Raw genomic sequence first — 27,916 nt, 5'->3', positions numbered from 1 at the left:
CTCCCATTTGTTCTTTTCCACCCTTCCTTTATCAGGCATAGTCCTTCATAGCCTTGGGCAACTTCCACTTTCCTTCATCAGCCACCTGAGGAGAACCTGGGTCACATTGGTTTCCTTCACTCAGACGAAGCCCCCAAAGTCCCTGGCATACTTATTGCCCAGACAACATACTGTCATTAGCTAATTACACCGCATTTCATCCCAGCTGAGAAGAATGTGCTACAGCACTTGCTTGCTGGGGTGCACGCACATTGCCACGCAGCCACCCCAAGAAGTGACACCTGTATTTAAGGGCTGCAGAGCACCCGGGATCTGCACACCTCGTGTGACATGTTGCCACCACTAACATACTAAAGAGCTGAAAGCCGAGGCACCTCTGACAAACTAGGTTGCAAGGTTTTCCTTGCGATCAGTAGCTCACAGATAATTCAAGGAATGCTTCCTCTTTGGGCTAGAACAAATATGTATTACACACAATTTTTTTAACAGAATTTTGTCCCACCGTTCAAATAGACTTGCTATTAGTTATTTCATGCTTATTACAGGCCAAATGCAAGCAGCCGAGGTGCTCTGTTCTTTACTTTCTGATAATTCCTTACACACATGCTTTTTAACTTGCTGTTAAGTATTTAGATCTGTGACAGGCTTCTAAGTATAGTTACTACTCGCGAATGCTAGAACATTCAGGAGCAAGAAACTGTTCTTCTAAGTCCAATTTCATTGCTACTTTACACAATACCATTACAAATCATAAAGTTTTAGTTTCCTAATTTATTGATGGAAGACAGATTTTTCCCAATGGCGAGTCAATGTTCATTATCATCTTAGTGTTTATCCAAAGTCTTTATTAATAAAGTAGTCTCAAACGAAGAGGAAAAATAATTTTCACAGGCAGCTTTAACTACGTTACACTTATGTTAGTACTCTGAATAAACAAAAATAAGTAAAAAAAATGATTTGCAAAATGTGTCAGGAAACTTATCTCACTGACAGATATTCCCTAAGACAGCTTTCGAAACTTGACATATTAGACCAAGTTTCCGTGAACTGCCTTAATCTAGTGCTGCAAGTGCTTTATTTACATACTAGCACCCTGCAGAAAGCTTACCAAACACTTTCTGAAATCCTGACATTTCAAATCAGCCAAAAAATGTCCTTGCCTGGTTAAGAGGCAAAGCTAGTTGGGAGAAAGCTACTGCTGGCCTGCTTTAGTGGAAGGTGCATCTGCTAACAGCAACACACACAAATACTGGGGCTTGGGGAAGAGAAATGAAGAAGCAAGAAAACTTGCAAGCATGTACAACAGTAAATTTTCCTTATGAAGTCATATTAATGACTTTTTAAAATCACACCTAGTAATGAAATTGATAGTACCACAACTGCTGTTATCTATTTGTGGGTCAAACGTGATACCAGCTGAAGTACTACTGTGGCTTTATTTTATTTAAACGTAGAGAACAGATGAAATGTAACATAAAGCGCATGTCCCTACTCTAAAATAGAGGGAGTGTCATTAAAAATGTACACATCTCCATTCTGAGCAGACAAGAGCATACAGAAAGTGCATGATCTTGCTGAAAAGATAAACAGCTGGATTTACTTGCTTCCATTAACCAGTGACCCACTTGTCAAACATAAGCTGTAGATTTAAAAGAGTGATTACACGAAGCCTCTTATATTAGACAAAAAAAGGTCCCAGCTATGAAATCAGACCAAATCTGAAAATACTTGAGCGCAGTCAATATTGTTCTTTTATACAGACACGAGACCAGGACCAGTTATTCTTTTTAAAACATAACATATTAACATAAGGGTGTTTCCTATCGTGCTGTTCAGAAGGCATTTAGCCCATGCAGCCCGCTCGGGTCATTAGCGGTGAGCCAAATCCCAGCCTCATATAAGAGGATGAAGCTCTAAATGGAAGCCACTGCGTAAACCTTAATGTGGGGCCAGCGCCAGCTTCCTTCTATGAGGAACCGGTATTCATAGAGAAGTAAAGCTGGCACTCCCCCCACCAAATGGTAACCATGGCATGTACCTGGCCTGCCTAATCACTCAGAGAGGATTTTTAAGAGGGGCTGCAGCTGTGCACGTGTTGGTGGCCGGTCTCCAGCTGAGGCTCTTAAGGCTTGAGCCTGCTGCCATCGACTTTGCCCCATGTGTAAGCATCTCCCACCACATGCCTGTTTCTGTGCCTGCTCCAGGCTCAGGTAGGAACAAACGTGCAAGACGATACAGATTATTACAACATTTGAGCTTGAATGCAAGCCCTGAATTAACAACAGGAAACATATCAAGGACAACAAATTACTAGGTCCCAAGACACTGAAAACCTCTAATTTTGCCACCTCTTATTGTAACGCAACAGCCGTGCACACAGCAGCGGCCTTCCTACACTCTACCTAATAAGTCTCTAAGAAGCCATTATTATAACCAACATTTCTTCTGTAAGGACAACGTATAAAATTAAATGCGTGTTGCTTCCACCTGACCTCACTAGTGTGTGTGTGCTGCCAGCGACTCATGCTTTACTGTGACTCAGCATATAGGGTGATTTTCTGAAAGCTGCAGATCATGGAGCAACTTAATTATATAAGAATCTCAGCAGTCAGCTAATGAAAACCAAAGTTTCCAGCCCCAGTGATTGCAGAGAAATATTGGAAAATGCTGATACTTGGATTAAGAAAAAATAAAACAAAAAACGCCAAACCACAAAAGCCAGCAACAACTAAAATAACCTCCTTAAAAATAAGCGCAATATCTGAATTAGCTCTTTTAAGTCTTTCTTTACTCTTGGGCTCCTAGCAGGCACGGTGGGTTTCTGGGAGCCTGTCCACCCCCTGGATTTTACCCTGCTGCTGGGGGCCCTGAGCACCGCAGCTCAGCATCCCAGTGCCTGATGTGCAGGTACAGACTTCAGCAGCAGCATCGGAGAGGAGACCAGGTCAGCCACGCTGCACTACCACACCACAGGACAGGCACACGTGTACTTCATAGAGAGGAAAGTACAGATGGGAACACGGCCATGGCGCTCTGAGCTCCACACGCCTCCCACCACACCCACAACAGCATTTCGGTCACAGCTCACTTCATCATCATATTCCTCAGCAGCACTTGGGGGTCACCACAGTGCGCAGTCACCACTTTGCCAGCCCAACCTTCTCCTCCAGTCTTCCTTTCACACTCCTCCCTCTGCCTTCCTTTCTCCACCTCTCCTCCCTTTGCCTTTCCTCCCCTAGACAAAATCTAGGGCTACTTAGCACCTTGCTGTTAGCACCTTCTGGACGTTGAAGTGATCAGCAAGTGATCACACTGGCAGTCAGCATTGCAAACAGACTAGCGAGGTACAGACTACTATTGAAAAAACCCCAAATCCTCTGTTTTTCTAACAGATCCAGCCTGACGGCGCACTCAGGATGACTGTGCAGAATCAGGGTAGGTCCTGATTTGCAAGATTATATTTATAAAATCTAGAAACTGCTTTGAAAAATGACACAGTTATTTTTATAGCATCTGGATGCGCTACAAATACTTGACGTGTCTGACAAGGTTTAGTATTTTTTTAAGGTCCTTAAAAAAAAAAAGGATTTTTTTTTTTTTTTTTTTTTAAAAAAATTTGTGGGGTTTGAAAAGGTTTTTTTTTTTTTTAAGGGCCTTAAAAAAAAAAAAGGATTTTTTTTTTTTTTTTGCTGCTGGAGCAAAACTCAAATCATTACTTGAATGACCCTTTAATAAACATTCTCCAACATTTAAATGAAATGCCATTGATACCAAAATGCAAAGACAACAAAAGACTACTAGAAATAAGGGTATAATTTTTTTATATTATTGTACATTGTCATGGCTTCAACAGTCATGGCACAAATCAGCAACATTTTGTAAACTCTGAACAGTCATATTGTGTATAAAACAAACAAAAAAGGCTTCTGTAACATTTTGAGCACAAAAGGTACTAGTGGCATGAAACCAGTGTCTTTTCCTCATTACAGTAGAAAATGAGGTTTCTATTTAATAAAACCCCCAACCACAAGGCTATGTGTTTTTGTAACTGTGAATGTATGTCAGTGCTGCTGACAGCTTCTGCGCTGGAAGGGCTCTCATTATTAGCTCGGAACAGAACCACACGTTATCTTTTTTGAAAAGCAAAGTTACGTTCCTGATGAGTCAGCCGCTTTGCTGAGCTCCTGTGGGATAATTTTTGGTACTGGGCACTGAAAAAACAAATATCACCCCAAAGTTCAGAATATTTTCAGACAGCACCATAAAAGGCTGTCCAAGCTACCCAGTTCCTAAGTTAAGAAGGGAACGGGGCTGGTGAGCACGCAGCCGTAAACAAACATTCCACTTGGGTTAACTTTGCTCTCTTAGGTTCAGGGTTTAGGTCTCCGGTTTTCTCATGTTGGACCAAACCCAGCTATAAAGCAGCCATGTCCTATGCAGGACTGACTCCTAAACACATGTCCTCCACTACATTTTGGGGGACCTTGTGGTGTTTCCACACTACGAAAATGCTTTCGAAGCACTCCGCTCAGCCCAGAAGTTCACCTATTTGATAATTCTTTAGTCTTTTGGCTGAAGGTACAAAGCAGCCCTTAGGGAAGTCAGGTCTTTGGTGGACATTATGGTGACCAGTCTGGGGAAACAAGCAGTGAGAAACAGAGTAGGAAACAAAGTGCACTTATCTAGCAGCAGTATTTTGTTCTGCACCAGTGTTGGTGCTGGAAGCTAGAGAGAAAGAAGTGAGGGGAAACCCTTCTTCAGTCTGCCCCGTTTAAGTAACTACCTGCAGCCTTAGCATGAATGGCCAGAGAACGCTCATTTCTGGGCAGGGAAGAGAAAAGTTCATACAACCTTTTCGTTCAGCTCTTCCCCGAACACTTCATGAATTAGTAGTTCATCATACAACCATACTTTATATACACGTGTATATACGTCTTTTTAATATATTTGCTTTCTCCTCCCCTATCTCAAAATTACTGAACTATAACGGGTAATTCCTGAGCCAATGCTCCAGCAGAAACCAGACTTGCTTTCTAATGTTAGGGTGTATTGTAACTGTTTCAGCAATACATCAAGCAAGGAACTGTAACTGCCAAAAGCCCCCTTATCTGCATCTCACACACGAGAGCGCCTGATGCAACAACTGTAAAATTCCTTGGATGTTCCAACATCCATCCCTCATGTTTCTGTCCATATAACTTAACTCCATGGAAAAATACACCCGTTTGGTCAGGCTCAAAGGCACTGAAACGCGACCAGAAGGTTTCATGAGCGAAGACTGGTATATAATAGCATGTTACATGGATTTGGCTTTTGCAATTGTAATAGCTGGGCTAATTCTCTAGCAATATAATGAATCTCTGGTATTAGAAGGCTGATAGCTAGATCTTTATATTGACATATAATAGGCCATAAGGACTAAGGGATTTGGAGAGGAAAGGCTACACAGTAAGCAGCAATCCGCGGGGAATACGCTTAACGGAGAGGGTTACTCGTTGCAGGAAATCTGCACGTGTCAGATAAGTTTCTATTAGGCAGGTAGGATGCAGCCTGCTTTTATAAAGGTCCATTTGGTGGGTGCACACTATCCAAATGCTTGCAGTTTTCTTTAGATTTCCTGCTGTTTCACGGTACTTGTGGCAATGCCAGGATAACCACAGTGAGCAAGGTTGACTTTAGGCAGTGATGCCTACTCTGTGCTAGGGTAGAAAGCGACAGATGAACCCCACCGTGGTTCAGGGCATTGCCCCACTGTGTTTCCACCTGCAACACTTTCATGGGAAGGAGTGCATCCACAGAGGGAGGATTTTACATTTTCCTCGTTCTTGCTCTCAGATGCCTCCTGTAGTCTAGAGCTATTGCTTCATCCTTGAGGTATACAAGCCTCTTTCAGCTCTAAATCTTAGACTGTTCTTCTCCCAAGAATCTCCAGGTACACTTGAGCCCTGCATATCTTCTAATTGCTGTGAAGGTAACTCTTCTCTCCCAACCTGATGAATCTGAACACTGTGGTTCCTCATTTAACTCTTCCCTCTCCCAGTGTCAGTCTCTCCTCCTTACCTGTGTCTGTGCCAGTGAACACAGGCAAATTCTGGTATTTCCCATAGAACTTAGCCTGAATAATTTCTCATGTCTGTCACATATCTAGAGAAATCTTTCTGCAAACATATTTAAGTGGGTTTGTTTTTTTTTTTTTCATTAAATAACTTGGAGCAAATCCCTAGTTTCACTGTGAAACAAGTCTTTAAAATAGCTCAGACAAACCTTTTTACTTTTAACCACAAAGCACAAAACGTATCACTGCAAACCAAGATGCCTCCTACCTCCAGAGTTAGCATTCATACCCTGTAGCAGCTTTACAAGCATTAGCAGAAACGCGGGGGTACGTTTTGAGTTGAAAGTTCTTCATTATGCAGCCCGAGCATCATTTCAGTGCTCCGCGTAATTTTGGCGCTAGCTATGAATAAAGAAACCCCACGCTGTACTGCAAACCACTAATGCTGCAGCACAGTCCTGGCCAGGGGAAAAGGTATTCAGCGCGGTATGGCGAGCGCTGTGAACAGTGAAGCTGGTCAAATATGAGGTTTATTACTAGGTACCCTATGCTCCATTTTGGCAACAGTGAAGACGTCTTGTTTAATAGCACAGATGCAGCAGCAATGACACAAGGGGAGCAAGCGATGGCAACCGCAAGCGGCCCAGATCTCTTCCAGGCACGTCCTTTCCGAAGGCTTTCTAAACATTGCCACCTGGTGGGCCTCCCATCTCCTGGTGCCATCCATCTCCCCACTCTTCGCAGGTGACTCCCTGCGCAGATTTCAGAGATGCCAAGCTGGAGGCCGGACAGTTTAAATTGACAGCCAGCTCGGGTGGAATGTGATTTAAACTCCCATAGCTGGGGGTTAAAAAAGGGACAGCACCTTATGCATTCTATCTGCCATTAATGACTAACCCTGAACAGTGGCATTTCATGTAATTTGCTCTTTTTGCACTTAACATTGCAAAGGCAGCACTAATGATATGCAGAAGAGCTAACATTTAACAAAACAAAAGCAAGAAGACAATTTCTCAAAGCTCCCAAACAGAAGGGGAGAGAGAAGTTAGATTCACTGTTCACCTTTAGTTTTTGGGGTTTTTTTTATTCCTTTCTGCCAGCATTTCCTTCTTACTCCAACCAAAAAAACCAAATTATTTCCAAAAGGTCTGTGGCAGCTAGTTCAGCTTTTATCAGTTCTGTTTCATGAATGAATAATTCCTGATGACTTTAATATATTAATTACACAAATACGTTGCAAAGGAATATTTCTTACTATTGATACCAAACTTATCTAGCTACTGCCTTACAGACATCAGACAAGTTCTTGGGTGCTTTCTCAGTCGCTAGCACTGTAACAAACATATACAAACACACAAACATACTTACTTTGAGCATCCAAACACTTTCCCTGGTTGCCGGCTTGAACTATTCCTTGCAGCAATTTGGTACTGGAAAGAAAACATGAAAATCTTTAGTTCAACAAGCAAACAGGGGGAAAAAAAAAAAAAAAAAAAGACTCAGTGAATGGTCTTTGTCTGTATCGGCTGGGCAGTGATGCAATAGCCGTATGCTAAAAATGAAACAAGAGGAGAAGCCCTTCATTACAATACCCTAATTCAGCTGCCTTCACAATGGTTCAGTGTCTAACACATCTGCACAACAATCAGATGCCCCTCTGATATGGTAGCAAATCCATGAGGTCCCTTATGCAGTGCTACATTCAGAGTTTATTCATAATTGCCAGGCACATTGCTGCTTCTTCATCCGACCAGGCTTCTTCGGAGCACAGGCAACCAGTGATGACCGTTGTGTCATGCAACTGGAGCCTTGCTGCACTTGCCCGAGCAGCTTTTCAGAGCAAAAAAAAAAAAAGAAAAAAAAAAATCTACCATTGAGAAACACATGTACTGATACCCAGCAACTATGTTTTTGCCAATACAACACAAAAACACTGGCAATCCTTCCAAGTGCCTCACTTAGCAATGAAGTCATGATGTTGCCCGCTTGTAGCAGCCGCATTAAGGCCCGTTCCCGCCTGTGATCCTAGAAGCAATTGCCTACAATTGCTAGATTTGTCCTCGCATCCATTCTCTCAAGCGCTACATTACAGGCTACAGAAACATAAGCAAGAGCAGCCATATATGGGTTTCAATTTGTGCCATGAATTACATACTAGGGTTACGTGGCTAAGTTTCTTAATTCGTATACTCAGTCAGCTGGATTTTTTTAACAAGTAAATAATGGTTTACAGTCAGACCAGGGCTCTGGTTATTGCTTGTTTTGCATTCCTAGTCAACTAGTTGAGACAGCCCAGCAGGGAGGGGTATTCCGAAGGCATCCATCTCTGCATGACAGCACCAAACTACACCAAACAGGATCCCAGCGGGGCTTGGATTGAATCAGGACTGCGGGATGCAGGAAGCTCTCACAGGTGAATTTATATTCATCATAAACCCTGTTTCAAGAGGAGGAAAACATAAAGCGATTCTCACTCCAATTCATTATCATCTGGGAAAGGTAAACAGACCTTTAAAGATGGCTTGTCTAAAGGACTGGATCCCAGCTCCAGGAGCTGTGACTCATCCTGGCAGAGAACTTGGAAGGCTGCTAGCAGACTGGAAGGCTGAAGCTACCTTAAAGCCAAACCAGAATGGGAATTAGCTATTAAACATGTTATTGTTTCATTTCTCTGAGTCTCTCCAAGCCTCTTAAGCTTTGCTTTTCAATGTACTCTTTTTTTTTTTTTTTCTTCCTCCATTTGTTTAATGTGGAAACTGATTCCAGGACAGCTGACAAACCTCAGGCATCCTATTGGCAAAGGAACAGCAAATCCATCATGGTATGTTGGCTTTTGCTCAAGCAGACCCCCCTGAACTTAAGTTGGGATCTAACAGCACTACTCAAATAACCTGTAAGGATGGGACACTCTTAAGACTATGGTTAGAAGAAGTAATCTCACATCAGAAGGTGTTGACCAGAACTTCTAACAGGCCATAGCAGTGGAGAGACACGGCGATTCCCTCAGAAACGCGAGACTTAATTTGCTCGTGGAGCATTTTCTACACTATACTTTCTGAAGAGTGTCGTGGTTTAACCTGGCTGCCAACTGAGCACCATGCAGCCGCTCACTCACTCCCCTCTCCCTCAGTGGGATGGGGGAGAGAATCGGGAAGGAAAAAAAAAAAAAAGGTTAGAGCTGTGGGCTGAGACAGAGACAGTTTAATAAGAGAAAATAATAATAATAATAGTAATAATGAGAATGGTAAGAGAATATACAAAATGAATGATGCACAATAAAATTGCTCACCACCCGCCGACCAATGCCCAGCCTGCCCCAAGCAGCGATCACTCACCCTGCAACCAACCGACTAACACCCCCCTGACCATGACGTTATACGGTGTGGAATAGCTCTTTGGTCAGTTTGGGTTAGCTGTCCTAGCTCTGCTCCCTCCCAGCTTGTTATGCACCTGGGCGAGCAGGAGAAGCTCCTTGAGTAGTCTGAGCACTACTTGGCAACAACTGAAACCATCAGTGTGTTATCAACATTCTTCTAGTACTGAATCCAAAACACAGCACTATGCTAGCTTCTATGAAGAAAATTAACTCTACCCCAGCCGAAACCAGGACAAAGAGAGATACTTATGGCATATTGAAGACGGAGATAACAATTTCATTGTCTTCCTTAAGCAGACCTCGGTTTGAGCGTGATTTGAATACCACCACCACACTAAACTTTGTTTGTATAGTCTTAAAAAAGAAAATGGAGAAGTCCTCATAGCAGAGGTTCCTAAAACCTGGAAACTGATGATGTACCTCTTTGGCTTGACCTGCGTGTATATCTCAACAACAGCTCCTGCCTTTTTGCCTGTATGCAGGTACTTACCTGAGCTAGAGGGAGCAGTGCCATGGCTATGGCCAGATGAGATAATTAGTACTTGCTTGCTGCCGCGTGCAGTAGCGCTGCCAGGTCCCCACCTGCTCCGTAAGCCATGCCAACACCTTGACAACACCTCGACCTGTACTTCTGGCTTGAGATGCCGGAGCAGCACCCAGGCAAGGGAGTGGTAGGAAACACCAGATCATTAAGGTGGAATTTAATTTAGGTGGACAAAGGAATGCAGTAGAGGTCCTAGTTAGTGGGTGTGAGGAGGGTAACGATGGGGAGCTGGAGTCTTCTTCGGAAGGGTGGAGGGATAAAAGTGGGAGGAAAGGATGCCATGTTTCCTCCCACTACATGCCAGACCATGCACAGCGCTCAGCTGCAGACACTGCCACCATATCACTGCTCTACGTAAACCAGGGAGCACAATTCAGTTCCACAGAATTCCCCAACACACGGATGCTGTGCAGATTTTAAAATAGGTTCCCATCTCCTAAAGAGTCACCTACAAAGACATCTTAAGAAGTTACTCCTTCCACGCTGGTAAACATAGGAAAAAGGTCAAGGGGTAAAAAGCAAGAGGATAAAGATCTAGAGGATCTGGAAAATGGAAAAGACCTTAAAACGGGGAGGGGAGGGAATATTTCTTTATAATATTTCTCTCTTTAAACAACAATTTAAAGAGGAATCTCAGAAAATCCCACATAGTGAAATAGGTAAGAAAAAATTATTATGTATTTTTCAAGACAGGAAATTATTATTTATTCAATATTTTGAAGTTACACAAGTTACACATAGCTGCAAGTTCCCTGTATTAGACTATCTGTTCCCCTGGTGGGGGGATTGTGTTGGGGGAAACAGGCCAATATTTACTAGAAAATGTTACAAACAGAACTGGGCAGATTTTACTAAGAGCCGATGACTATTCACACAGCACATTTAGTTATCCCCCTCCTACAGTCCACTCCTGCAACAACTTGTGTCAGGAGGTCGAGCCCAGCCAGCGGGGGTTGGACTGGTGGGCCACTGGTTTCCAGTTAGGTGTTCAAAAAGTCCCTCAGGGGTTCCCTTGCTTGGCCAGGCTACAGCCCTGTAGCTTATACTTGCCTCTTTCTCAGATGCAGTTGAGTGACACAACCTGCCCTTGATCCTGGTGCGTGCTGATGGTGGCCATGGGTGGATCTGGCAGACTCTTGCTGCTTGGAGTTTGGGATCTTGGGATGTTCAGTGGACCACTGCTCTTTGGGGTTTATCTGGTCTTAGGAGGCTTTCACATGCTCCTTCTCAGTGCATACTTTTCCTCCCTGTGAACTTGTTTTCTGGTAGCTATTGCTACATCCGCAAACTTGTTGAATGCATTCGCACAAACTGACGCAGAAGGGGTTTCTATGACAGTATCTCTTGAAATACTGTAAAACATTGACTTAATTCTGAATGAATACTGACCGAAAAAAGAAACCCAAACAAAACCAAGGATTGGGCAAGGGGTATATGAGAAAGCAAGCTGAAAGCCGAACAGCTAAGTGAAATAAGACAGTAAAGCAAAGGGAACCTGCAGAAAACAACTTACAACAGCTTCTAGAAGCACATTGTATAGTCCTACTATGAAGAGTAGTACCCATAGCTGTTAGTTTGAAGGACCAAGGAGGAAAAGTTAGGACAGAATATTATTAAGGTGATTTAAACAAATGCCTTCTAGTACATTTGATTACATATTTTCAAAACTTTATTGCAGGGAGCTGCATGTCCTACATAGGTGCAGAGCCCTGTCTTCTGCGTACCAGTGGACCGGGTGCTTTCTGCCATACTGCACAGATCTTTTTTCCTCCCCCCCGCCAAGGGCTGGGAATGTGATGTTGCATGAAAACAATTTGTAATATAGGCTGACAGTCACCTATTATTGCTTCAAACATCCTCAGTGGTTATAGAAAGCAACTTCAAAACCAACTTATTTTTAGCAACTGAAAGAATTCAAGCAAACCCATCATGGCTGCTATCCAGGGATTCTGAGGGGAGAATAGCTTGACAAATTACAGAAATGGACAAACTCTGAGTGTAAATCAGAAAACAGTGTATATCACTATTTATATATGCTTTCCTGTTGAAAAGATGAACTGAAAGATTAAGGCTTCCAGCGTCCAAGGAAAGAACTGCTGTTTTGATGAGCTGTGCATGAATCACAAAACCCAAAACAAACCCCCTCATACACTTAGTAGTTGGGCAGATTTCTCAACTTACTGTTAACAAACAGCCCAACCCTGTGCTGTCTCCCTTGCTCCTGGGTAAGTCCTCTGCACCCACTCAGGGCCGGGCTCCGCAACAGTATATGGAAGGCGCAAAGACACAGATTCAAAGCAAAGAAATCAAATAACAGAGCTGAGTTTAGTACTATCTCCAACTCCAAACCCGTGAGAAATTCCCTACTTTGACCCGGAGCGCTTCACAAGGAAGGCAGTCCCAGAAGACCCGAGGTGCTGCTACCGAGCGCGCGACAGAGCTTCCCGCCTCCTTTGCTCTTGCCATTTCAAACACGGCTTCATCCCAGTGGTTCCACTTCTCTGCCAGTGCTCTGATTTCAAGTCTTCTATTGGCATGAAAAAAGTCCTAGAGACTTCTTATAAAACTCTGTTCCCTCCCTCTCATTTACAAAGCAACCAATCTTTTTTTTTGTCATTTACATATAAAGTAAATCCAAGCACATCCTACTTAACAACTTAGTAGGAAAGAACATGCATCCTTTCTTGGGAAGACTTCTTCTAACCCTGCTTGGGAAGCCACTAGATTTTTTTTCTCCCCATAGAGCTGTAAACAACTTCTGTCATTGCTGTTGTCCCTTCCCACTCCTCCTCAGCCTTTTGTAAACTGGAGTTTCCAAGATGCAAGCGCCTTGGAGACAACACTGGGTTCAAAGCTCCAGCCGACTGCAGTGTCACACCTGCCCTTCTGCAGCAACCTACCTGCCCTCCTCCTGTTCATGAACACCTTCCCTGCCTTCCTGCCCAGTGCCTTTGAGATGCAAGTAATTATCTTCCCACTTGAAAAGGGTGTAACAGAACTCAGCTCATGTTATTTTAGTTAGTGTGATAGATTTGGCAAATTTTTTTTTTTGGCATAACAAGCAGTGCCAAGCCAGTATATCAAGCCGTAGGTGGCAGACCTAATAGGATTAACAGACGAGAACGTGCATTTGTCATTCTTCATATTTAGCAGCAGGCTGCCACATTGCACTTAGCTCCATTTCAAGCAAAAAAAGGTTTCTCGCTTTGCTCCTTTTTGAGAAAACAATCTTCCTTCAGTTACTTGAGGCATCCTTTTGTTTGAACTTTAGTGCGGAATCACTGATGTCCGCATTTCAACTTCTGTTCTACTTGTAATGTCAGTGCCTACATTTGTTGGCTCCTACATCTGTTGGCTTCTACATCTAAGACAATCACCAATTTTGTTTGGCTCCTGTCTGTGGTTTGCACATGTGACTGCAGTTTACTATTGATGTGCTTCTGTACGTATTAATGTATTATGCATTTTGATGTGTTTTTCTCGTAGGCGTTATACCGTCTTACAGAACGCACCTGGTTTAAGAATAACTAGAGTTGATCAGGTGTCTGCTTTATTTCATATACTAGAATCACTGAACACATTTCTTTTTAATAGTTTCCTCTCTATAAACATAAAATTATGCTGCAGTGATGCATATGTTTTATAGCAAGGCAAGAAAAGCCAGCACTGACTAAGGTTTCACATTATGAAGAATTTGGCAATAATATTGCCTTAAGGCATTCTAGCCTTAACTTTTCGCTCCTTATTTTTATCTCTGGGCTGCCCCTCAGCTCTTCTGGAACAACTCTGAATCCAATTCACTCTGAAGCAGACACAGAAAGGGATTTAATTCCAAAGTTACCTTTGTTTTGCAGATTTAAAAAAATAAATCTGGGACAGTTCTCCGTTTCAGTACACAGCATGGCCCTGCCAGCAGCTGGGTTGGCACAACTGGGAAGGCAGGAACTCACTGGCTGGTATCGCTGACCAGAAACAAGCACGGGAACAACTCCGCTGTGTGGGCTGGAATATTAAGCTTTAAAAGCAGACCTGAACTCCTCTTCAAATATGGCCTGGAGACTGGTAGGTACGCAGAGCTATGGGAGAACACGTATCAGCTTTTCCCTCTTCAATATGAAGGGAGTAAAAGACACAGGGAGGCCAGCTAGCAGCAACTGCTGCTGTCCAGGTCAACCCACCATAAGTTTCCAGCACGTTTATCATTTCCCATGCCCAGCTTTAGGCTTCATTTTGTGGCTGAATTTTTATAGGCTAATCAGCAACTCAATTACAAAGAAGATTCAAGGAAAAAGCATTAAGGTATACATTCAGATGACAAAAGCCAAAAACCTGTGCCTGTGTTTTGACCTAAGACATATTTTCTGAAGTTCTCTTAAGACAGCAAACCCTGAAATTTAACACGAGGAGTCCTGATGGCATAATAATATGTTGAATTGCCCAGGCTGACATTCTTTGAAAACAAGTCTGCTGAACAAGCATGGTAGCAAGATCCCAAAGATAACTTCCATAGAAATGTTATGCAGGCAGCTACAGCAACGGCAGGGCTCTCAGAACTGCTTCAGGGATCTAAAACGTACCAGCTTCGGGACCAGCAAAATATTTAGAATCATAGAATCATAGAAGAGCTTGAAAAAACAGGGACCACTAGAGGTCATCGAGTCCAACCCCCCTGCAGTCAGCAGGGACACCGCCAACTAGATCAGGTCAAGAAGTAACATAAATTTAAATGGCACCCTTCACTGTAACCCTCACAACTTCTAGATATGCCTGAGAAAAATGCAGGTAGCTCGGTTAGGGTGCCTGAGATTAGATGAGCTGAAGCCCCCTCTACTGTGGGATTAGTTTTTCAGATCTCTCTTTACAGAAGAAAATTAAGCATATCAGAGAATATTCAGCAAAAACCAGGTGGCCAAAGATGCTCCTCTCAGCCCTCTGCTCTAACACACTGCTCTGCTGGAGCACACGGCCATGCCTGCAAGTTGCCTAGCTTACCGACCGGGGATCTTCGCCAAGTTACAGAATTCAGTATAAAACGCAAAAATGATCTCTAAACCAGTGCAACATTCACTACCTATGCCTATTCCAGACCAGGAAAGAGGCAAGGACAGGCCTGGAGAGCAAACATGCAAATTCTTGCCTCTGGGAGGGAATGACCTTGCTGGGTGCCAGCTAGCAGGAAGACCAACTTCAGAGAAAGGTGCAGGACCTTGCACTTGGCCTTGTTGAACCTCATGAGGTTCACACAGGCCCACCTCTCCAGCCTGTCCAGGTCCCTCTGGATGACATCCCGGCCTTCTGGTGTGTCAACCGCACCACTCAGCTTGGTGTCATCTGCAAACTTGCTGAGGGTGCACTCTATCTCACTGTCCAAGTCATTGATGAAGATGTTGAACAGCACCGGTCCTAGTACGGACCCCTGAGGGACACCACTTGTCACCGGTCTCCATCCGGACATTGTGCCGTTGACCACTACCCTCTGGACACGACCATCCAGCCAGTTCCTTATCCACCGAACAGTCCACCCATCAAATCCATAGCTTTCCAATTTAGAGAGAAGGATGTTGTGGGGGACCGTGTCAAAGGCCTTGCAGAAGTCCAGATAGATGACGTCTGTTGGTTGTCCCTTGTCCACTGATGCTGTCACTCCATCATAGAAAGTCACCAGGTTTGTCAGGCAGGACTTGCCCTTGGTGAAGCCATGCTGGCTATCTCGAATTATCTCCCTGGCCTCCATGTGCTTTAGCATAGCTTCTAGGAGGATCTGTTCCATGATCTTCCCAGGCACAGAGGTGAGGCTGACAGGTCGGTAGTTCCCAGGGTCTTCCTTTCTACCCTTTTTGAAAATGGGCACAACGTTGCCCTTCTTCCAGTCACCAGGGACTTCACCTGACTGCCATGACTTTTCAAATATTATGGAGAGTGGCTTAGCGACTACATCGGCCAATTCCCTCAGGACTCTGGGATGCATCTCATCAGGTCCCATGGACTTCTGTGTATTCAGGTTCCTCAGGTGGTCACGAACCTGGTCTTCTCCTACAGCAGGAGGGGTTTTGCCCTCCCAGGCCTCCTCATGCCATCCATCAACTCGAGAGGGGTGAGGAGAGAGGCTGCCAGTGAAGACTGAGGCAAAAAAGTTGTTGAGTACCTCAGCCTTCTCCTCATCTGCTGTTACCAGCCTGCCGGTCTCGCTTATCAGCGGGGGTACACTCTCTTTAACCTTCCTTTTCCGGCTGATATACCTGTAGAATCCCTTTTTATTATTCTTTGCATCCCTAGCCAAGTTAAGCTTCCAGCTCCTTAGAAGAAGGAGTTGGCCTAAGAGCTTTAAAAAACAGATGTTTAAACTCAAGAAGTAACATAAATTTAAATGGCACCCTTCACTGTAACCCTCACAACTTCTAGATATGCCTGAGAAAAATGCAGGTAGCTCGGTTAGGGTGCCTGAGATTAGATGAGCTGAAGCCCCCTCTACTGTGGGATTAGTTTTTCAGATCTCTCTTTACAGAAGAAAATTAAGCATATCAGAGAATATTCAGCAAAAACCAGGTGGCCAAAGATGCTCCTCTCAGCCCTCTGCTCTAACACACTGCTCTGCTGGAGCACACGGCCATGCCTGCAAGTTGCCTAGCTTACCGACCGGGGATCTTCGCCAAGTTACAGAATTCAGTATAAAACGCAAAAATGATCTCTAAACCAGTGCAACATTCACTACCTATGCCTATTCCAGACCAGGAAAGAGGCAAGGACAGGCCTGGAGAGCAAACATGCAAATTCTTGCCTCTGGGAGGGAATGACCTTGCTGGGTGCCAGCTAGCAGGAAGACCAACTTCAGAGAAAACAGACCTGGGGGTCTTGGCAGACAACAAGTTGGAAAAGACTCAGCAGTGTGCCCTTGAAGTAGAGAAGGACAACCCTACACTGGGCTGGGTTTGCAGATCCAGGGCAGTAATTATTCCCCTGTATTCAGGGCTTGCGAAAGAGACATACCTGTGTACTGGGGAGCTGCAAACCAGTGATTGACATACTGGAGCCCAGTCTACTATACCAAGATGATTAAGGAGCTAGAACAGATGATGCAGGAGAGGCTGAAAGAGTTGGGTTTGTCCAGCCTGAAGAAGAGAAGGCTTAGGGTGCGTGGGGATGTATCATTGCAGCCCACAGCTACCTAAGGGGAAGGTGTAGAGAAGATGAAGCCGGGATCTTCTCAAAGGCACACATTGACATCGCAGCAGGTAACAGGCAAGTTTCAACAGGGCACATCCTGATTACATGTTAGGAAAAGTGTTTTTGTCACAAGGGTGGTTGAACATTGGGTCCAGTGAGGCTAGGAAGCCTGAATGTCTTTGAGACATTAGAGCTTAACAAATTCCTGAGCAACCCGATCTGTTTGGGATGGCTTTGAACAGGGGGCAGACAAGATTATCTCTGTCAGCCTGTATCATCCAATGGTTCTGTGTAAAAGTATCATAACTGCAGGCTGCTCATTGCCTGTTTGCCTTACCCAGGAAAGAGCACCCTAGTTCGGGTATTGGGCTGCCATCTCAGTCCTTTTAACAGTTCTGGCATGTCTTTCTCTGCCTCAAGTTCCTGAACAGGAAAATGGGATTAATTCAAGGATATAGATTCCAGTATCTGCGGCAACGGTAAAAACAGCTGAAGTCTAGTATCTTGATTTTTATTTCAGTCCTTCAGAATCAAAATATATAATACATAAATATATTGGTAATACATAATATCCAATATACACACCGAAAAAACAAAGTTCTGCTCTTTACAGCACTGGTGAAGCAGATGCAGAGATCTTGGACTCCTCTCTTGTGTGAGCAGAATGGATTACTTGCAGTCAATTACAGATGTACAAACCTATGAAGGCTGTAAGGCTGTAGTTTGTGGAAACATCTTGTGAACCTCTGATTAGATAAGGTGCTCCCATGACAGCTGAAGGTACATTGACAGGTGTAGCATCAGCTCATTTGTACTGCACAGATGACCACATTGTCCTCTGAGTCATAAACCAAAAGCCAAAAAAGTTTGAGTGTTTTCCTCTCTCATTTTCACCTAATCAATCCCAGCCATCCAATTTTCCTAGGTGGCATGTAAGAGTTCTTTTCCATAGATCCACAGTGCAACAATCATCCCTGAGTGCCAATCTCTGCTGAAAGGACTACATTAATCTTTTACATTACTTAATCAGGGGAGAAAAGTGATCAGGTGGTCCCAATGACATAATCACAGCCAGGGGGTCATGAAACACTCTAGAGGAACATGTTCTAAGCCTTCTCCAAGCTACTGAGGGGCAGATCCCCTTTAGTTTCTCAGGTTTTGAGTCAGTCTTTCAGCCACACTCATCTACAAGGTGGAGGAATGGCACACCATCACTTCACACTCTTCTGCACATATTTTGACTGGGAGCAGTCAGCAATTGCTGTGTTTGGCACAGGTAACATGACCTGGGTATGCTGATAGGATTGGATCCCTTGGGGGAGGAGGCAGAGAAATGCTCTTTGGCATTTATTCACGTTTCAAAGCAGTGAGTGCCGATTTCCTTACCTGACCCAGGCGGCAGTAGCTCTGATCACCAAGAGAAGCAGAACCTCACTGACAGATATAATAGCTACCTATATTCTCAGTGAGGGTGAAGCCTGCGCTTGTGAAAGGTCTATCGGAAACCAGGGGCAACCTTGCGTCCTGCCTGCAAAATGAGAAAGCTGCAATGCACTGGAGCTTGAGGACACTTGCATTGTGGTAACGACCCCACACAAGTAATCAGAGCTAAAATTGCAAACCCTGTATGTTTGACAAAAGGAGCACAGAACCAACTGAGCTTTTTGGATCTTGCGTGTTTATAGAGCTGGAAACTAGAAATGGGTCTCTGTACTACAGAAACCAATAGTGTCATTGAGGGGTTCTCCAGGGCAGGCCTGTATCTGAAAGCTGCATAAATACCTTTCACTCCTCCAGTTACAATAACATTGCTGCCTGATCACAGCTTGTGAACTTCAAGTTGAAGGAAAACATTCCAGTCTGCGAGATAAAGAGTGACAGCTTGTTATCTCATTTAGGTACTCCACACTGCTACATGATTAAAGCAAGTCATACAGGAGGGGGCTCTAAAGGTTGGCTGTCAGACTTCAACCCCTCAAGTTAACGTTGCGTTGTTCTGAAAGGAGAGTTTGTACTTGAAGTCTACCAAATCAGAAGTTTCTGGGCTGCAGTATTTCCCCCAAGAGGCTGCAGTGCAAAGCTCACAGGAATTATTGTTTCTGTACGTTCTTTTGCAGACAAGAAACACAGAGCACAGTGGACCAGTCCAGTAACTTGAAGGCACATGCATTGCTTCTGCTCATTAGAACAAAAAAGCTAACTGGGAAGTTTCCAAGATATTCTACAGTATCAGATTGAATTTAAGCTTCCACAACATTCTGCTCTGGGAAGTTTTTCCTTCAGCAAACTGCCTGTAAGTACTGATCTGGAGGAGCACTAAACTAATTTCAGCAGTATACACAATTTAAGTGTAGATACTTCTCTCACTGCCTTTCCCCCATACTTATGTTTTCTGTTTGCTGTCCAAACTAAGCAAGTAAAGTCACCGCTTAACTGGAGAAATGGATACTTCAGATTGATTTACGTGCACACCATTTCCCTTATAGTTGACTAAACGTCTATACTGGCGAATTTTTCACATCTAGAAGACAAAGCCTGTTAGCTTATATTGGGAAGAAAAACTCTGGCAGTTTTGGTGTTTGTTTTTTGGTTTTGTTTCCCTTGTTCATAAACCTGCCAGTACAGCAAACCCTGGGCAGAAGAACCAGTCTTACTGTTTCTTCTCAGGCATGTGCAATCTGCCCCTGTTAATGTTGCCAGATAAGCTTCCTTCAAGCTGTGGCACTTTCTGTAGTCGCAGCCTCCCAGTAGCTGTTTTTCTCTGGAGTGACCAGTGCCCTTCAGCTGAGCCTGCAAGAATGCTTGGCCACCTCCTGTCTTGCGTAAACTCACTTAATTCTCTTTGCATCCAGGACTCCCAAGATGGCAGCGATCAGATATTTTCGTGCACAACTGCTTTAATAAACAGTGCTAGATATAAAATACACATGCAAAAGGTGAACATGCATTGCAGGGCTCTACATAAAAGAAGGCTGCAGGGAGACCTGATTGCAGCCTTTCAGTACCCAAAGGGGGCCTATAGGAAAGATGGGGAAAACCTTTTTAGTAGGGCCAGCTGTGACAGGACAAGGTGTAATGGCTTTAAACTAAAACAGGGTAGGTTTAGACTAGATATAAGGAAGAAATTCTTTACAATGAGGGTGGTGAAACACTGGAACGGGCTGCCCAGAGAGGTAGTGGAGGCCCCATCCCTGGAAACATTCAAGGCCAGGTTGGACGGGGCTCTGAGCAACCTGATGTAGTTAGCGGTGTCCCTGCTCACTTCAGGGGGGTTGGACTAGATGACCTCTAGGGGTCCCTTCCAACCCAAAACATTCTATGATTCTATGATTCTATGATTAAACTCCTGCAAATTAAATCCTTATTTTCCAAGCATGCACTCATGTAACAAAGCCCTTCCCTTTTCAGCAAGATTAGTCAGCTATTGGAAGTCCCTGTAACAAGATGTTACTGAACTGAACATGCCCAGGGTGAATCAAGGTAGTAACTTGTGGAACAAGTGAGCAGCCAGATAGCATCCGCAGCTAGAGCATCCCACATCAGCTGAAAGCAGGTCTCTCTCTCACAATCCAGTGAGCAGTTTATGTGTGCTCGTGGTGCAAGTCCAATTTTTCTCCCTTTTTGGTAGTCAGCTCGCATGTTAACTCACGTAGCAAAAATGCAAGATTCAACCTACGCTTTCCCATAAGATTGATTTCCCTGCAGGGCCTCTCTCAGACTCTGCTGCGACTCTTACGCCCTTCCATTCCTGGTCAAAACACACCACACCTTCCACATGAGTCAACAGAGCAGGGCAGCATCTCCTGCAGCAAGCTGCGAAGGAGCCGAGAGAAAAGACCTGCTACGCTTCTGCAAACACAGTCCTTCATTTCAGCATTGGGTAGGATGCTCAGATAAATGCAGTCTTGGTCAAAAATGACCTGGAGATTGCAACAAGCCTTGAAATTGAATTAACCTGATCAGGCAAGGTCACTTCTGGTGAAATATTCACCGGGACAAATTCTAATTCACCCAGATATTTGGTTAGCACACACAAGACAGCTGGAAGTCTTTGCAACACTCTCAAATGACACTGTTTGGCACCTTACCAAACTAAATGCCTTTTGCCTGTCGAGAGCACAAGCACATCATTTTACCTCAGCGTTATTCTGTTCTCCCTCACTGTAATGTGTCGGTTTTGAGAAGCTGCTGTATCCCAAAGACTGTCAGGATTCAGCTTTCCTACTCCTTTTTGATGACAAATTGATGTTGAAGTCTAATTTCCAGAATACAAAAATGATCGAGATAATATATTTTGACGTACAAGATATGTAAAGAACAATAGAACTGAAGCTGTCTCAGCTTTAACTAAGTGACATGATGTTACACTGGGAAGTGCACTATTTTTAATCCCAGAAATACTCTTGATTTCCTTAGTAGGGATACTCACAACCTTGTCTTGTTTGAAGTGCTGTGTTCTTTCCACACAGGAAAACAGGACGTGCAAGCCAGCGTAACAGTTTTCTGACACTAAGAACTCAATAAATTCAGGAACACAAGTTGCTGCTTCCTTTACAGTCAATTTGTTAATTTGGAATAAAGCCACATGTTTTAGCAGTCCACATCCCAGAAGAGGTGGGCCTGTCTCTGCTTGATACCAATGGAAAGGCATCCGGTAGTACGGCGAGAGAATCCAACTCAAAGAGAGTTTTTATGTTTACAGACACACAGAGGGCTGTTTATTTGACTGTTGTGGGGCTTAGCTTGCGAGCTGGGAGTGAAATCCCTTCGTGGTCCGCGTGATGCACAAGTGGACGACGAGAGATGCCCAAGCCAGAGACTCAAATCAAAAGGCAAGCCCAGCAAGAAGTGAAAATAAACTCTCTTGGGGACAGCGCAGAATTTCTTCGACTTCAGAAGCCAAAAAATTAGAGAACTAGAAAAGATAGGGGGGGAAGTACCCCACTGCACAGGATACATAGGGCGTGGAAGGTATATATTATTAAAGAGCTTTAATCTCTCTCCTGTTGGTAAGTGCTTTTTCTTCTAACACATATTTTTATGTTCTAATAAAAATCAGCTTTGTGGGCTGGAAGCCTCTAACACCTCACTTACGCTCACATAATAGAGAAGAGCGGGTGGCTCCCCCGGGAAGCTCAGGCCAGCTCCAGGCCCCGCTGCGGCGCCCTGAAAGCACACAGGCTGATACCCAGCTCCCACTGATTGCCTCTGAGCGGGCTCGCCAGCACCTTCCAGGACCAGCCTGTACACTTAGGGCTACGAGAAAGGCAGAAATACCACTCACTTCCACTTCAGACGCCACTCTTAGCAAACCTTTTCCTGCAATTTCAAGTTCTAGCAGCGAGTTATCAAATGTAAACTGGTCATCATGAAAAAAATACAGACACCATAGCGCACAGCAGGATGTATACAGAAAATAATTAGGGGGCTCTGCACCACCGATCTTAGTGGGTTTAAATGGATGCATTTATGCCACTGCATAACGTACACATTTTATTTGTGTCTCACTGCGTATCACTGAATTCAGTAAAACCTGGAATAAGATCTTCAGGGTCGAAGAGCGGAAGGCAGCACTTTGAATTTCTTGCAGTAGCGCACAGCGAATGCTGTAACAAAGCAGCATCAACTCCTCTGTGCCACATTGTTTTAATGGACAGAACTGTACCAGTAGCTACGTGTTCCTTTCAGAGGAAGGCAAGAGATATCGCTGCCATCAGTCAGACAAACGTTTCTTGTTGGTCCTTTCCACAGCTACATAATAAGTTCCCTGTCATTTGAAAAGCCCATCGTAGGATTTCTCTATCTGGTTTTCTAACATGATCACATGTTGCCTGTAGTCCCTGCATCCCCATGAAGGATTATTGCTGCAGCAGCGATGATACACCATCCTGAAGTCATACGCAGGATGCTAATCACATCCTTCATCTGATGTGGCCTTCAAGCATCTTGCAAATAGACCTCAAAAATGTTGTCTCAGGCCAAGTGACATCTGACTGGTGGTTACATTTCTTTCTGAGTTTGTTATTTAGATATCAGTTATCTAAGGAGAATTTTCATTGTATACTGCATCCTTTGCAACTCCCCTTCCAGCTTGCACAAAGGAGCTGAACTTCAGGCTTCTTCCTTGTGATGGAAATTGTTGCCTATGTGCATCATTGTCGGGTGAACAAAAACTGAAAAAACTCAAGTCCGCGAGACTTACTGTTTAAACTCAGCAACCTGGTTTGACTTGAACTAAACTAGGGCAGCAAAAGCCAGCTGAGTCTTTCCTCTGACAGTGCTGCCCTGAGAAAAAAAGTATTATTTAAGGAAATTCAGTCACATTAAAGAAACTGCAGTGATTTTAGGGTCTGTAAAACCCTTCTGATTTCAGGATTCCACAACCTAAATAAATGACAGCTGAACAGGAGAATCCAGAGTGGTGTGCTGATTCATAAAGCAGTAAGGCACCCAGCTAAGCGGGGTCAGCTTGGGTCCTCTCAGCAGTACAGGTACGACTGACTTTGGCTGACCCAGGAATGTTGAGAATAATGCATTTCTGTCCTCATCCAGGAGTCAGAAAACTCACTTTCTTGGTAGCAGTGAAAGATATGATGGGAAACAATGAGAGACACTGAAGACTGTGCAGGGCCAGCAAGGTTTAAAGGCTGGGCCAAGACTCAGAAGCTGCCACTGTGCTGGGGTCTCTCACCTTCCACTCTGCCCTCCCCATCCTCCTGGGAACCTCCCTCCTCCCCTTGGACCGTCTCAGGCCACCAACGCCAGCCTCTTCTTTGTGATCGCCCCTGCACCCACCCCAGCCAAACCTACAAACTGCCCCACATCCCTCCCCCAGCTCAGCTCTGAACATGCTTATGTTGCCATTCTTGAATTAAGGAGGGAGAATCCAGAGAAAGACTTAATTTTAGCATCCACCCAAATATGCTGAAGTTATGTGCTTGAATCTTCTGAAAGCAAAAGTATTGAAATGTGAAGGGACTAACAGAACACCACGTCAGAGTAATCCAGCTGTCAGTGCCAGCCTCCATACACCACCTCAAAGAAATAAGTTACTAAGAGATTGTTGTGGGCCATCTGCCTCTTAATTACTCAGCTCATGACCAAGAAGTCATCGTTGTGGACTTTCTGCATTTAGTACATTTGTGGCTCCAAAAATCAAATCAGGAGAGGAAAATAGCACCCTAAGGCTTGTAGTTTGGCTACTCAAACGTAGACTTTTGAAGATTTATCTAAATTTAGCAAATATAATAAGTAATCAGCCATGGGACAGTCGGTGTCCCTTGACTCATTTGTGTTGAATAGCAGGTTAGTGTCAGAATTACCCCAGGTAAGTATTTATTCCATAAATATTGCTTTTCAAGTCACAAGACTACAGAAATCACTTTAATCCCTGCTTAGAGGAGTGACCAAGTTTACAAACACGTTAAGCTATGCAGGAATGTCAAGGAGGAGGTAACTACCTTACCCACTTGAAAAAGCTCAACCTTTCTCCCCGATTCAGAAAACCCATCCAAGAGCACCCAAGAGCAGACACAACTAAGTTTCTCTGCCAGAACTGTCAGTATTTTCCCTTCATCTCTCCCATTCACTGTACTAATACAACAACAGATAACAGCAAATAGTTTTTAACAGTTTGGTCTACATCAGGCACTTAAAATAAATGCAATGCGCTTAAAAATACCTATGAACAATCTCACTGCAACATGTCAACCTCCCGGAAGAATGGCAGTGGATAAAGCCAAGGGGACTCCCTTGCGGGAGGCGGCTCCGCTGTCAAACAAGACTCCTCTCACCACAATCCAGCACAGCCACACTTTGTTACATATCAGTAAAAACACATGGTAAAAAGCAGAAATGACCACGCTGCTCAAGCTAAGCATCCTACAAGTTTCATAGTGACAGGAAAAGCTCCAAAGAAAAACCACAGCATTATCAAGGTGGAAAATGTGTCTATTCAAATGCAAGATGCATTTATTTTCTCATGTCTACTAATCACACAAAGTCAAAATGCTCTGACAGCCTCTCCAACTTAGATCGTACCGTTTTGCCCAAGAGGCCATCAGTCAGCATTTTGCCAGCTACATTAATTCACAGTTTTGCTTACAGCCTGAAAAAGAGAACCCATCAACACCGCTGGTTTTTGTGGCAACCATTACTTCGGTTGTTTCTGTAGCAGTTATACTAGCGTACTCTGGAGAACAACTAGTGGACTAGTGATCCTCAAACACTTCCCATGTTTTGGGCGCAATGAATACAAAAGTTCTAGTGACTTCTACTCCTTCTAAACTGAAGGCTCACAAGACAAAACTTATTACTCTGATCCAGTTACGTACAGATAAAGTAACTGGAGGAAAAAGTTAACTTTTAAAGACACTTGTCTCTCATTGCTTATTAAGTTTTCAAAGAAGTCTGGACTTTCTTCCATTTTTCCAGAGGCCTGAAAGGAGCTCCTAAAAAGCATTTTCAAGGTTCATTCTCCTCTCTCCAATTCCTTACAATTCGGCTTTACCATCACACCAGCAATAAGCCCAGAGCTAGGTAACCAGCGTAATGGCTTAGGTACTTTTTTATGCTGACCAGCATTCTTGACCCATCCGTGCTACAATTGGTGTGATCACTTTTTGATACGATGCATTTGACTTCAGTTGATAATTATGAAAGATTTCACCCAGCCATCTTGTAAACCAATACAGACCTGTCTGCAGAATTATTGTACCAACACAAGTACCCGTGTTCAACAGCAAACAAACCTTTATAGCACCTAACCTCATCAAGGGACACCCACAGTAACTCACAAGACCTCTGCTGAACAGAGTGACTTATAAGCAATTATTTGCATGTACACGTAAGGAAACTGTGATACTGTAAAACCCCAAAATTATGGCAGGATTCCTGGGCGTATCAAAAACTCATGACTAAGTCACAGCAATTGTGCAATAAAGCATAGCATATCTTTCACTTGTATGCTTGAGAAATTAATATCGGTGCGACTTACGAAGAGCAGCACAATTGCAAACACCACATTAACCTCGGTGCTATGGACAGGTGGTACAAATTAGCCCTCAGAGTCAGCAGCCTTGAAAGCCTGACCACCCTACAACAACTAGCAACCTCTCCAAACTCTAACAAGTTCAGGGATGCTTTTTTCAGGTTGTTTTTTCTCCATTTGAGTTAGCATTACAGGAACACAAAAACTACAGAGAGCAAAACTCCAATTACACATGGCACAGAAAATACAGACCTTTGGATTTACAGTACTACTCAGCCCTTTGCCACAGAAATACATTGTGTAAAAATGAAATAGTAAAGCAGACCCCATGACTTACCTTACCTTGCTGTTTCAAAGATTCATTTAGAGGAGCATCCCCACTATGGGGACCTTTACGAGGCCTTGACATGTTAGAATTTTGGGGTTTTTTTAAAGCTAAAACCCTGTTAAATAAAACTGCCAGTTGTCATAGGCTGGTAGAAAGGAACTTGCCCTAGAAAACTTCCTTTTATAAACCTCACTATGGGTGTGGCTAAATGACTAGCTCCACCCTTCGTCCCATTTAGTAACCCAGGGAGCCTATAAAAAACTTCTCTGGAGCAAGATGATAATTTTGTCAACTTGTCATATGCTCTGTTTAAAAAAAAAGTAGATAACTGGTCAATAGTTTCACAAGCTAATGGGAAAAATATAGATAAATAAAATTAAAGTTGTCTCTAGCATTTGCGGTTCCTGCAACATGGTCTACAGACATCTAGTGGGTGAGCTTGCTCGGTTGTTTGCTTTTTGAAAGCACTACTGTAACAAGCTGAGGGAAGTCTCACAGCTTTTAGTGTATTTGTATTAGAGATACATTATATTGAAACCCACCATATCTACGGACTTGCAGCAATTGCCACTTCCATCACCTCTTGATGAGCTTCTACCACCAGTGAAGGCTCCTGTTTTCATCACTTACCTCATGAAGGTGATGCAAGATCAAAGCCCTTTGCGTGCCTCATTAAATCACACACATGCCCTCACTGTGGAGGGACCACCACCACCAAAAACTAGAATCTGTTCTTTTGTCCTCTAACTATTCTACATCTTAAAAAAAAAAAGTCAACTCTCTTTTTTCTCAAGGCCTAATTCAAGAGGATGGGGAGATGGGCTAGGATGTTGCCACTAAGGCAATATTGCCCGCAGAGTTATATATTGCCTTGGTGTGTAATACAAACACATCTAGATGTCTGCACTCTTGTTTCTTACTCAAGTTTCTGTACTATCCCAACTGATAGTTTCTGCATTTAAGAACATAAGTATAAGGAACCATAAGCATGGTGCTTAAGGTTTGGTTTTTTTTTTCCCCACTGAATAGCTGAGGTTATCCTGGCACTTCTGCAGGAGCTTGGGTGTGAAATGGGAGTTCTTGAGGTGTTTGGCAGGAGCTCAACTATGCTTCTATCATCTGGGTTTGCTTTCAAGGGAGTGATTAGGAAATTATGTTCTTGTTAACAAGATCTGTGCAAGCAAGGGCTATTATGCCCAACATTTCCTGTATTTAAGCTGAAGTGACTGTTCCACCTGCACATGAAGAGTTGAGGGATTTTCTTCAGAAGTAGTGATTTGGGCCAAATCTTAACTTTAAAAAGTATTACAAGAAGAACATTCAAACCTTTGCACAGTACCAGGCCATTTCTGTCTGAAAATGCTAACTGGTCTTTAAAATATATGTAGCCATGTGGAACTTTTACTATAAAATCAGAACATAAGCTTAATACTGCCTGGGCTCCTCTTCCCCCACCCCCC

General features: G+C 43.6%; 1 protein-coding gene across 2 annotated transcripts in view; it reads right to left on the bottom strand.

Annotated features, from left to right (window-relative positions):
* The window catches only part of MAPRE2 (microtubule associated protein RP/EB family member 2), a 99,487-nt gene extending 72,893 nt beyond the window's left edge, over window positions 1-26,594 (bottom strand). The window contains exons 1-2 of one of the 2 annotated variants that reach the window (XM_035894940.1): window positions 26,466-26,594; window positions 7,424-7,485 (exon numbers count right to left, since the gene is read on the bottom strand). In XM_035894940.1, the coding sequence (XP_035750833.1) occupies window positions 7,424-7,485; window positions 26,466-26,537 (134 nt within the window). In that variant the 5' untranslated portion in view covers window positions 26,538-26,594. The remainder of the gene's footprint in view (window positions 1-7,423; window positions 7,486-26,465) is intronic. The other variant, XM_009639471.2, reaches the window with a different exon arrangement.
* Window positions 26,595-27,916: the final 1,322 nt, after the last annotated feature.

The sequence above is a fragment of the Egretta garzetta genome, unplaced genomic scaffold (assembly GCF_000687185.1).
Source record: "Egretta garzetta isolate BGI_Z169 unplaced genomic scaffold, ASM68718v1 scaffold35, whole genome shotgun sequence".
Classification (NCBI taxonomy): domain Eukaryota; kingdom Metazoa; phylum Chordata; class Aves; order Pelecaniformes; family Ardeidae; genus Egretta; species Egretta garzetta.
This window is presented reverse-complemented; position numbering and strand designations above follow the sequence as displayed.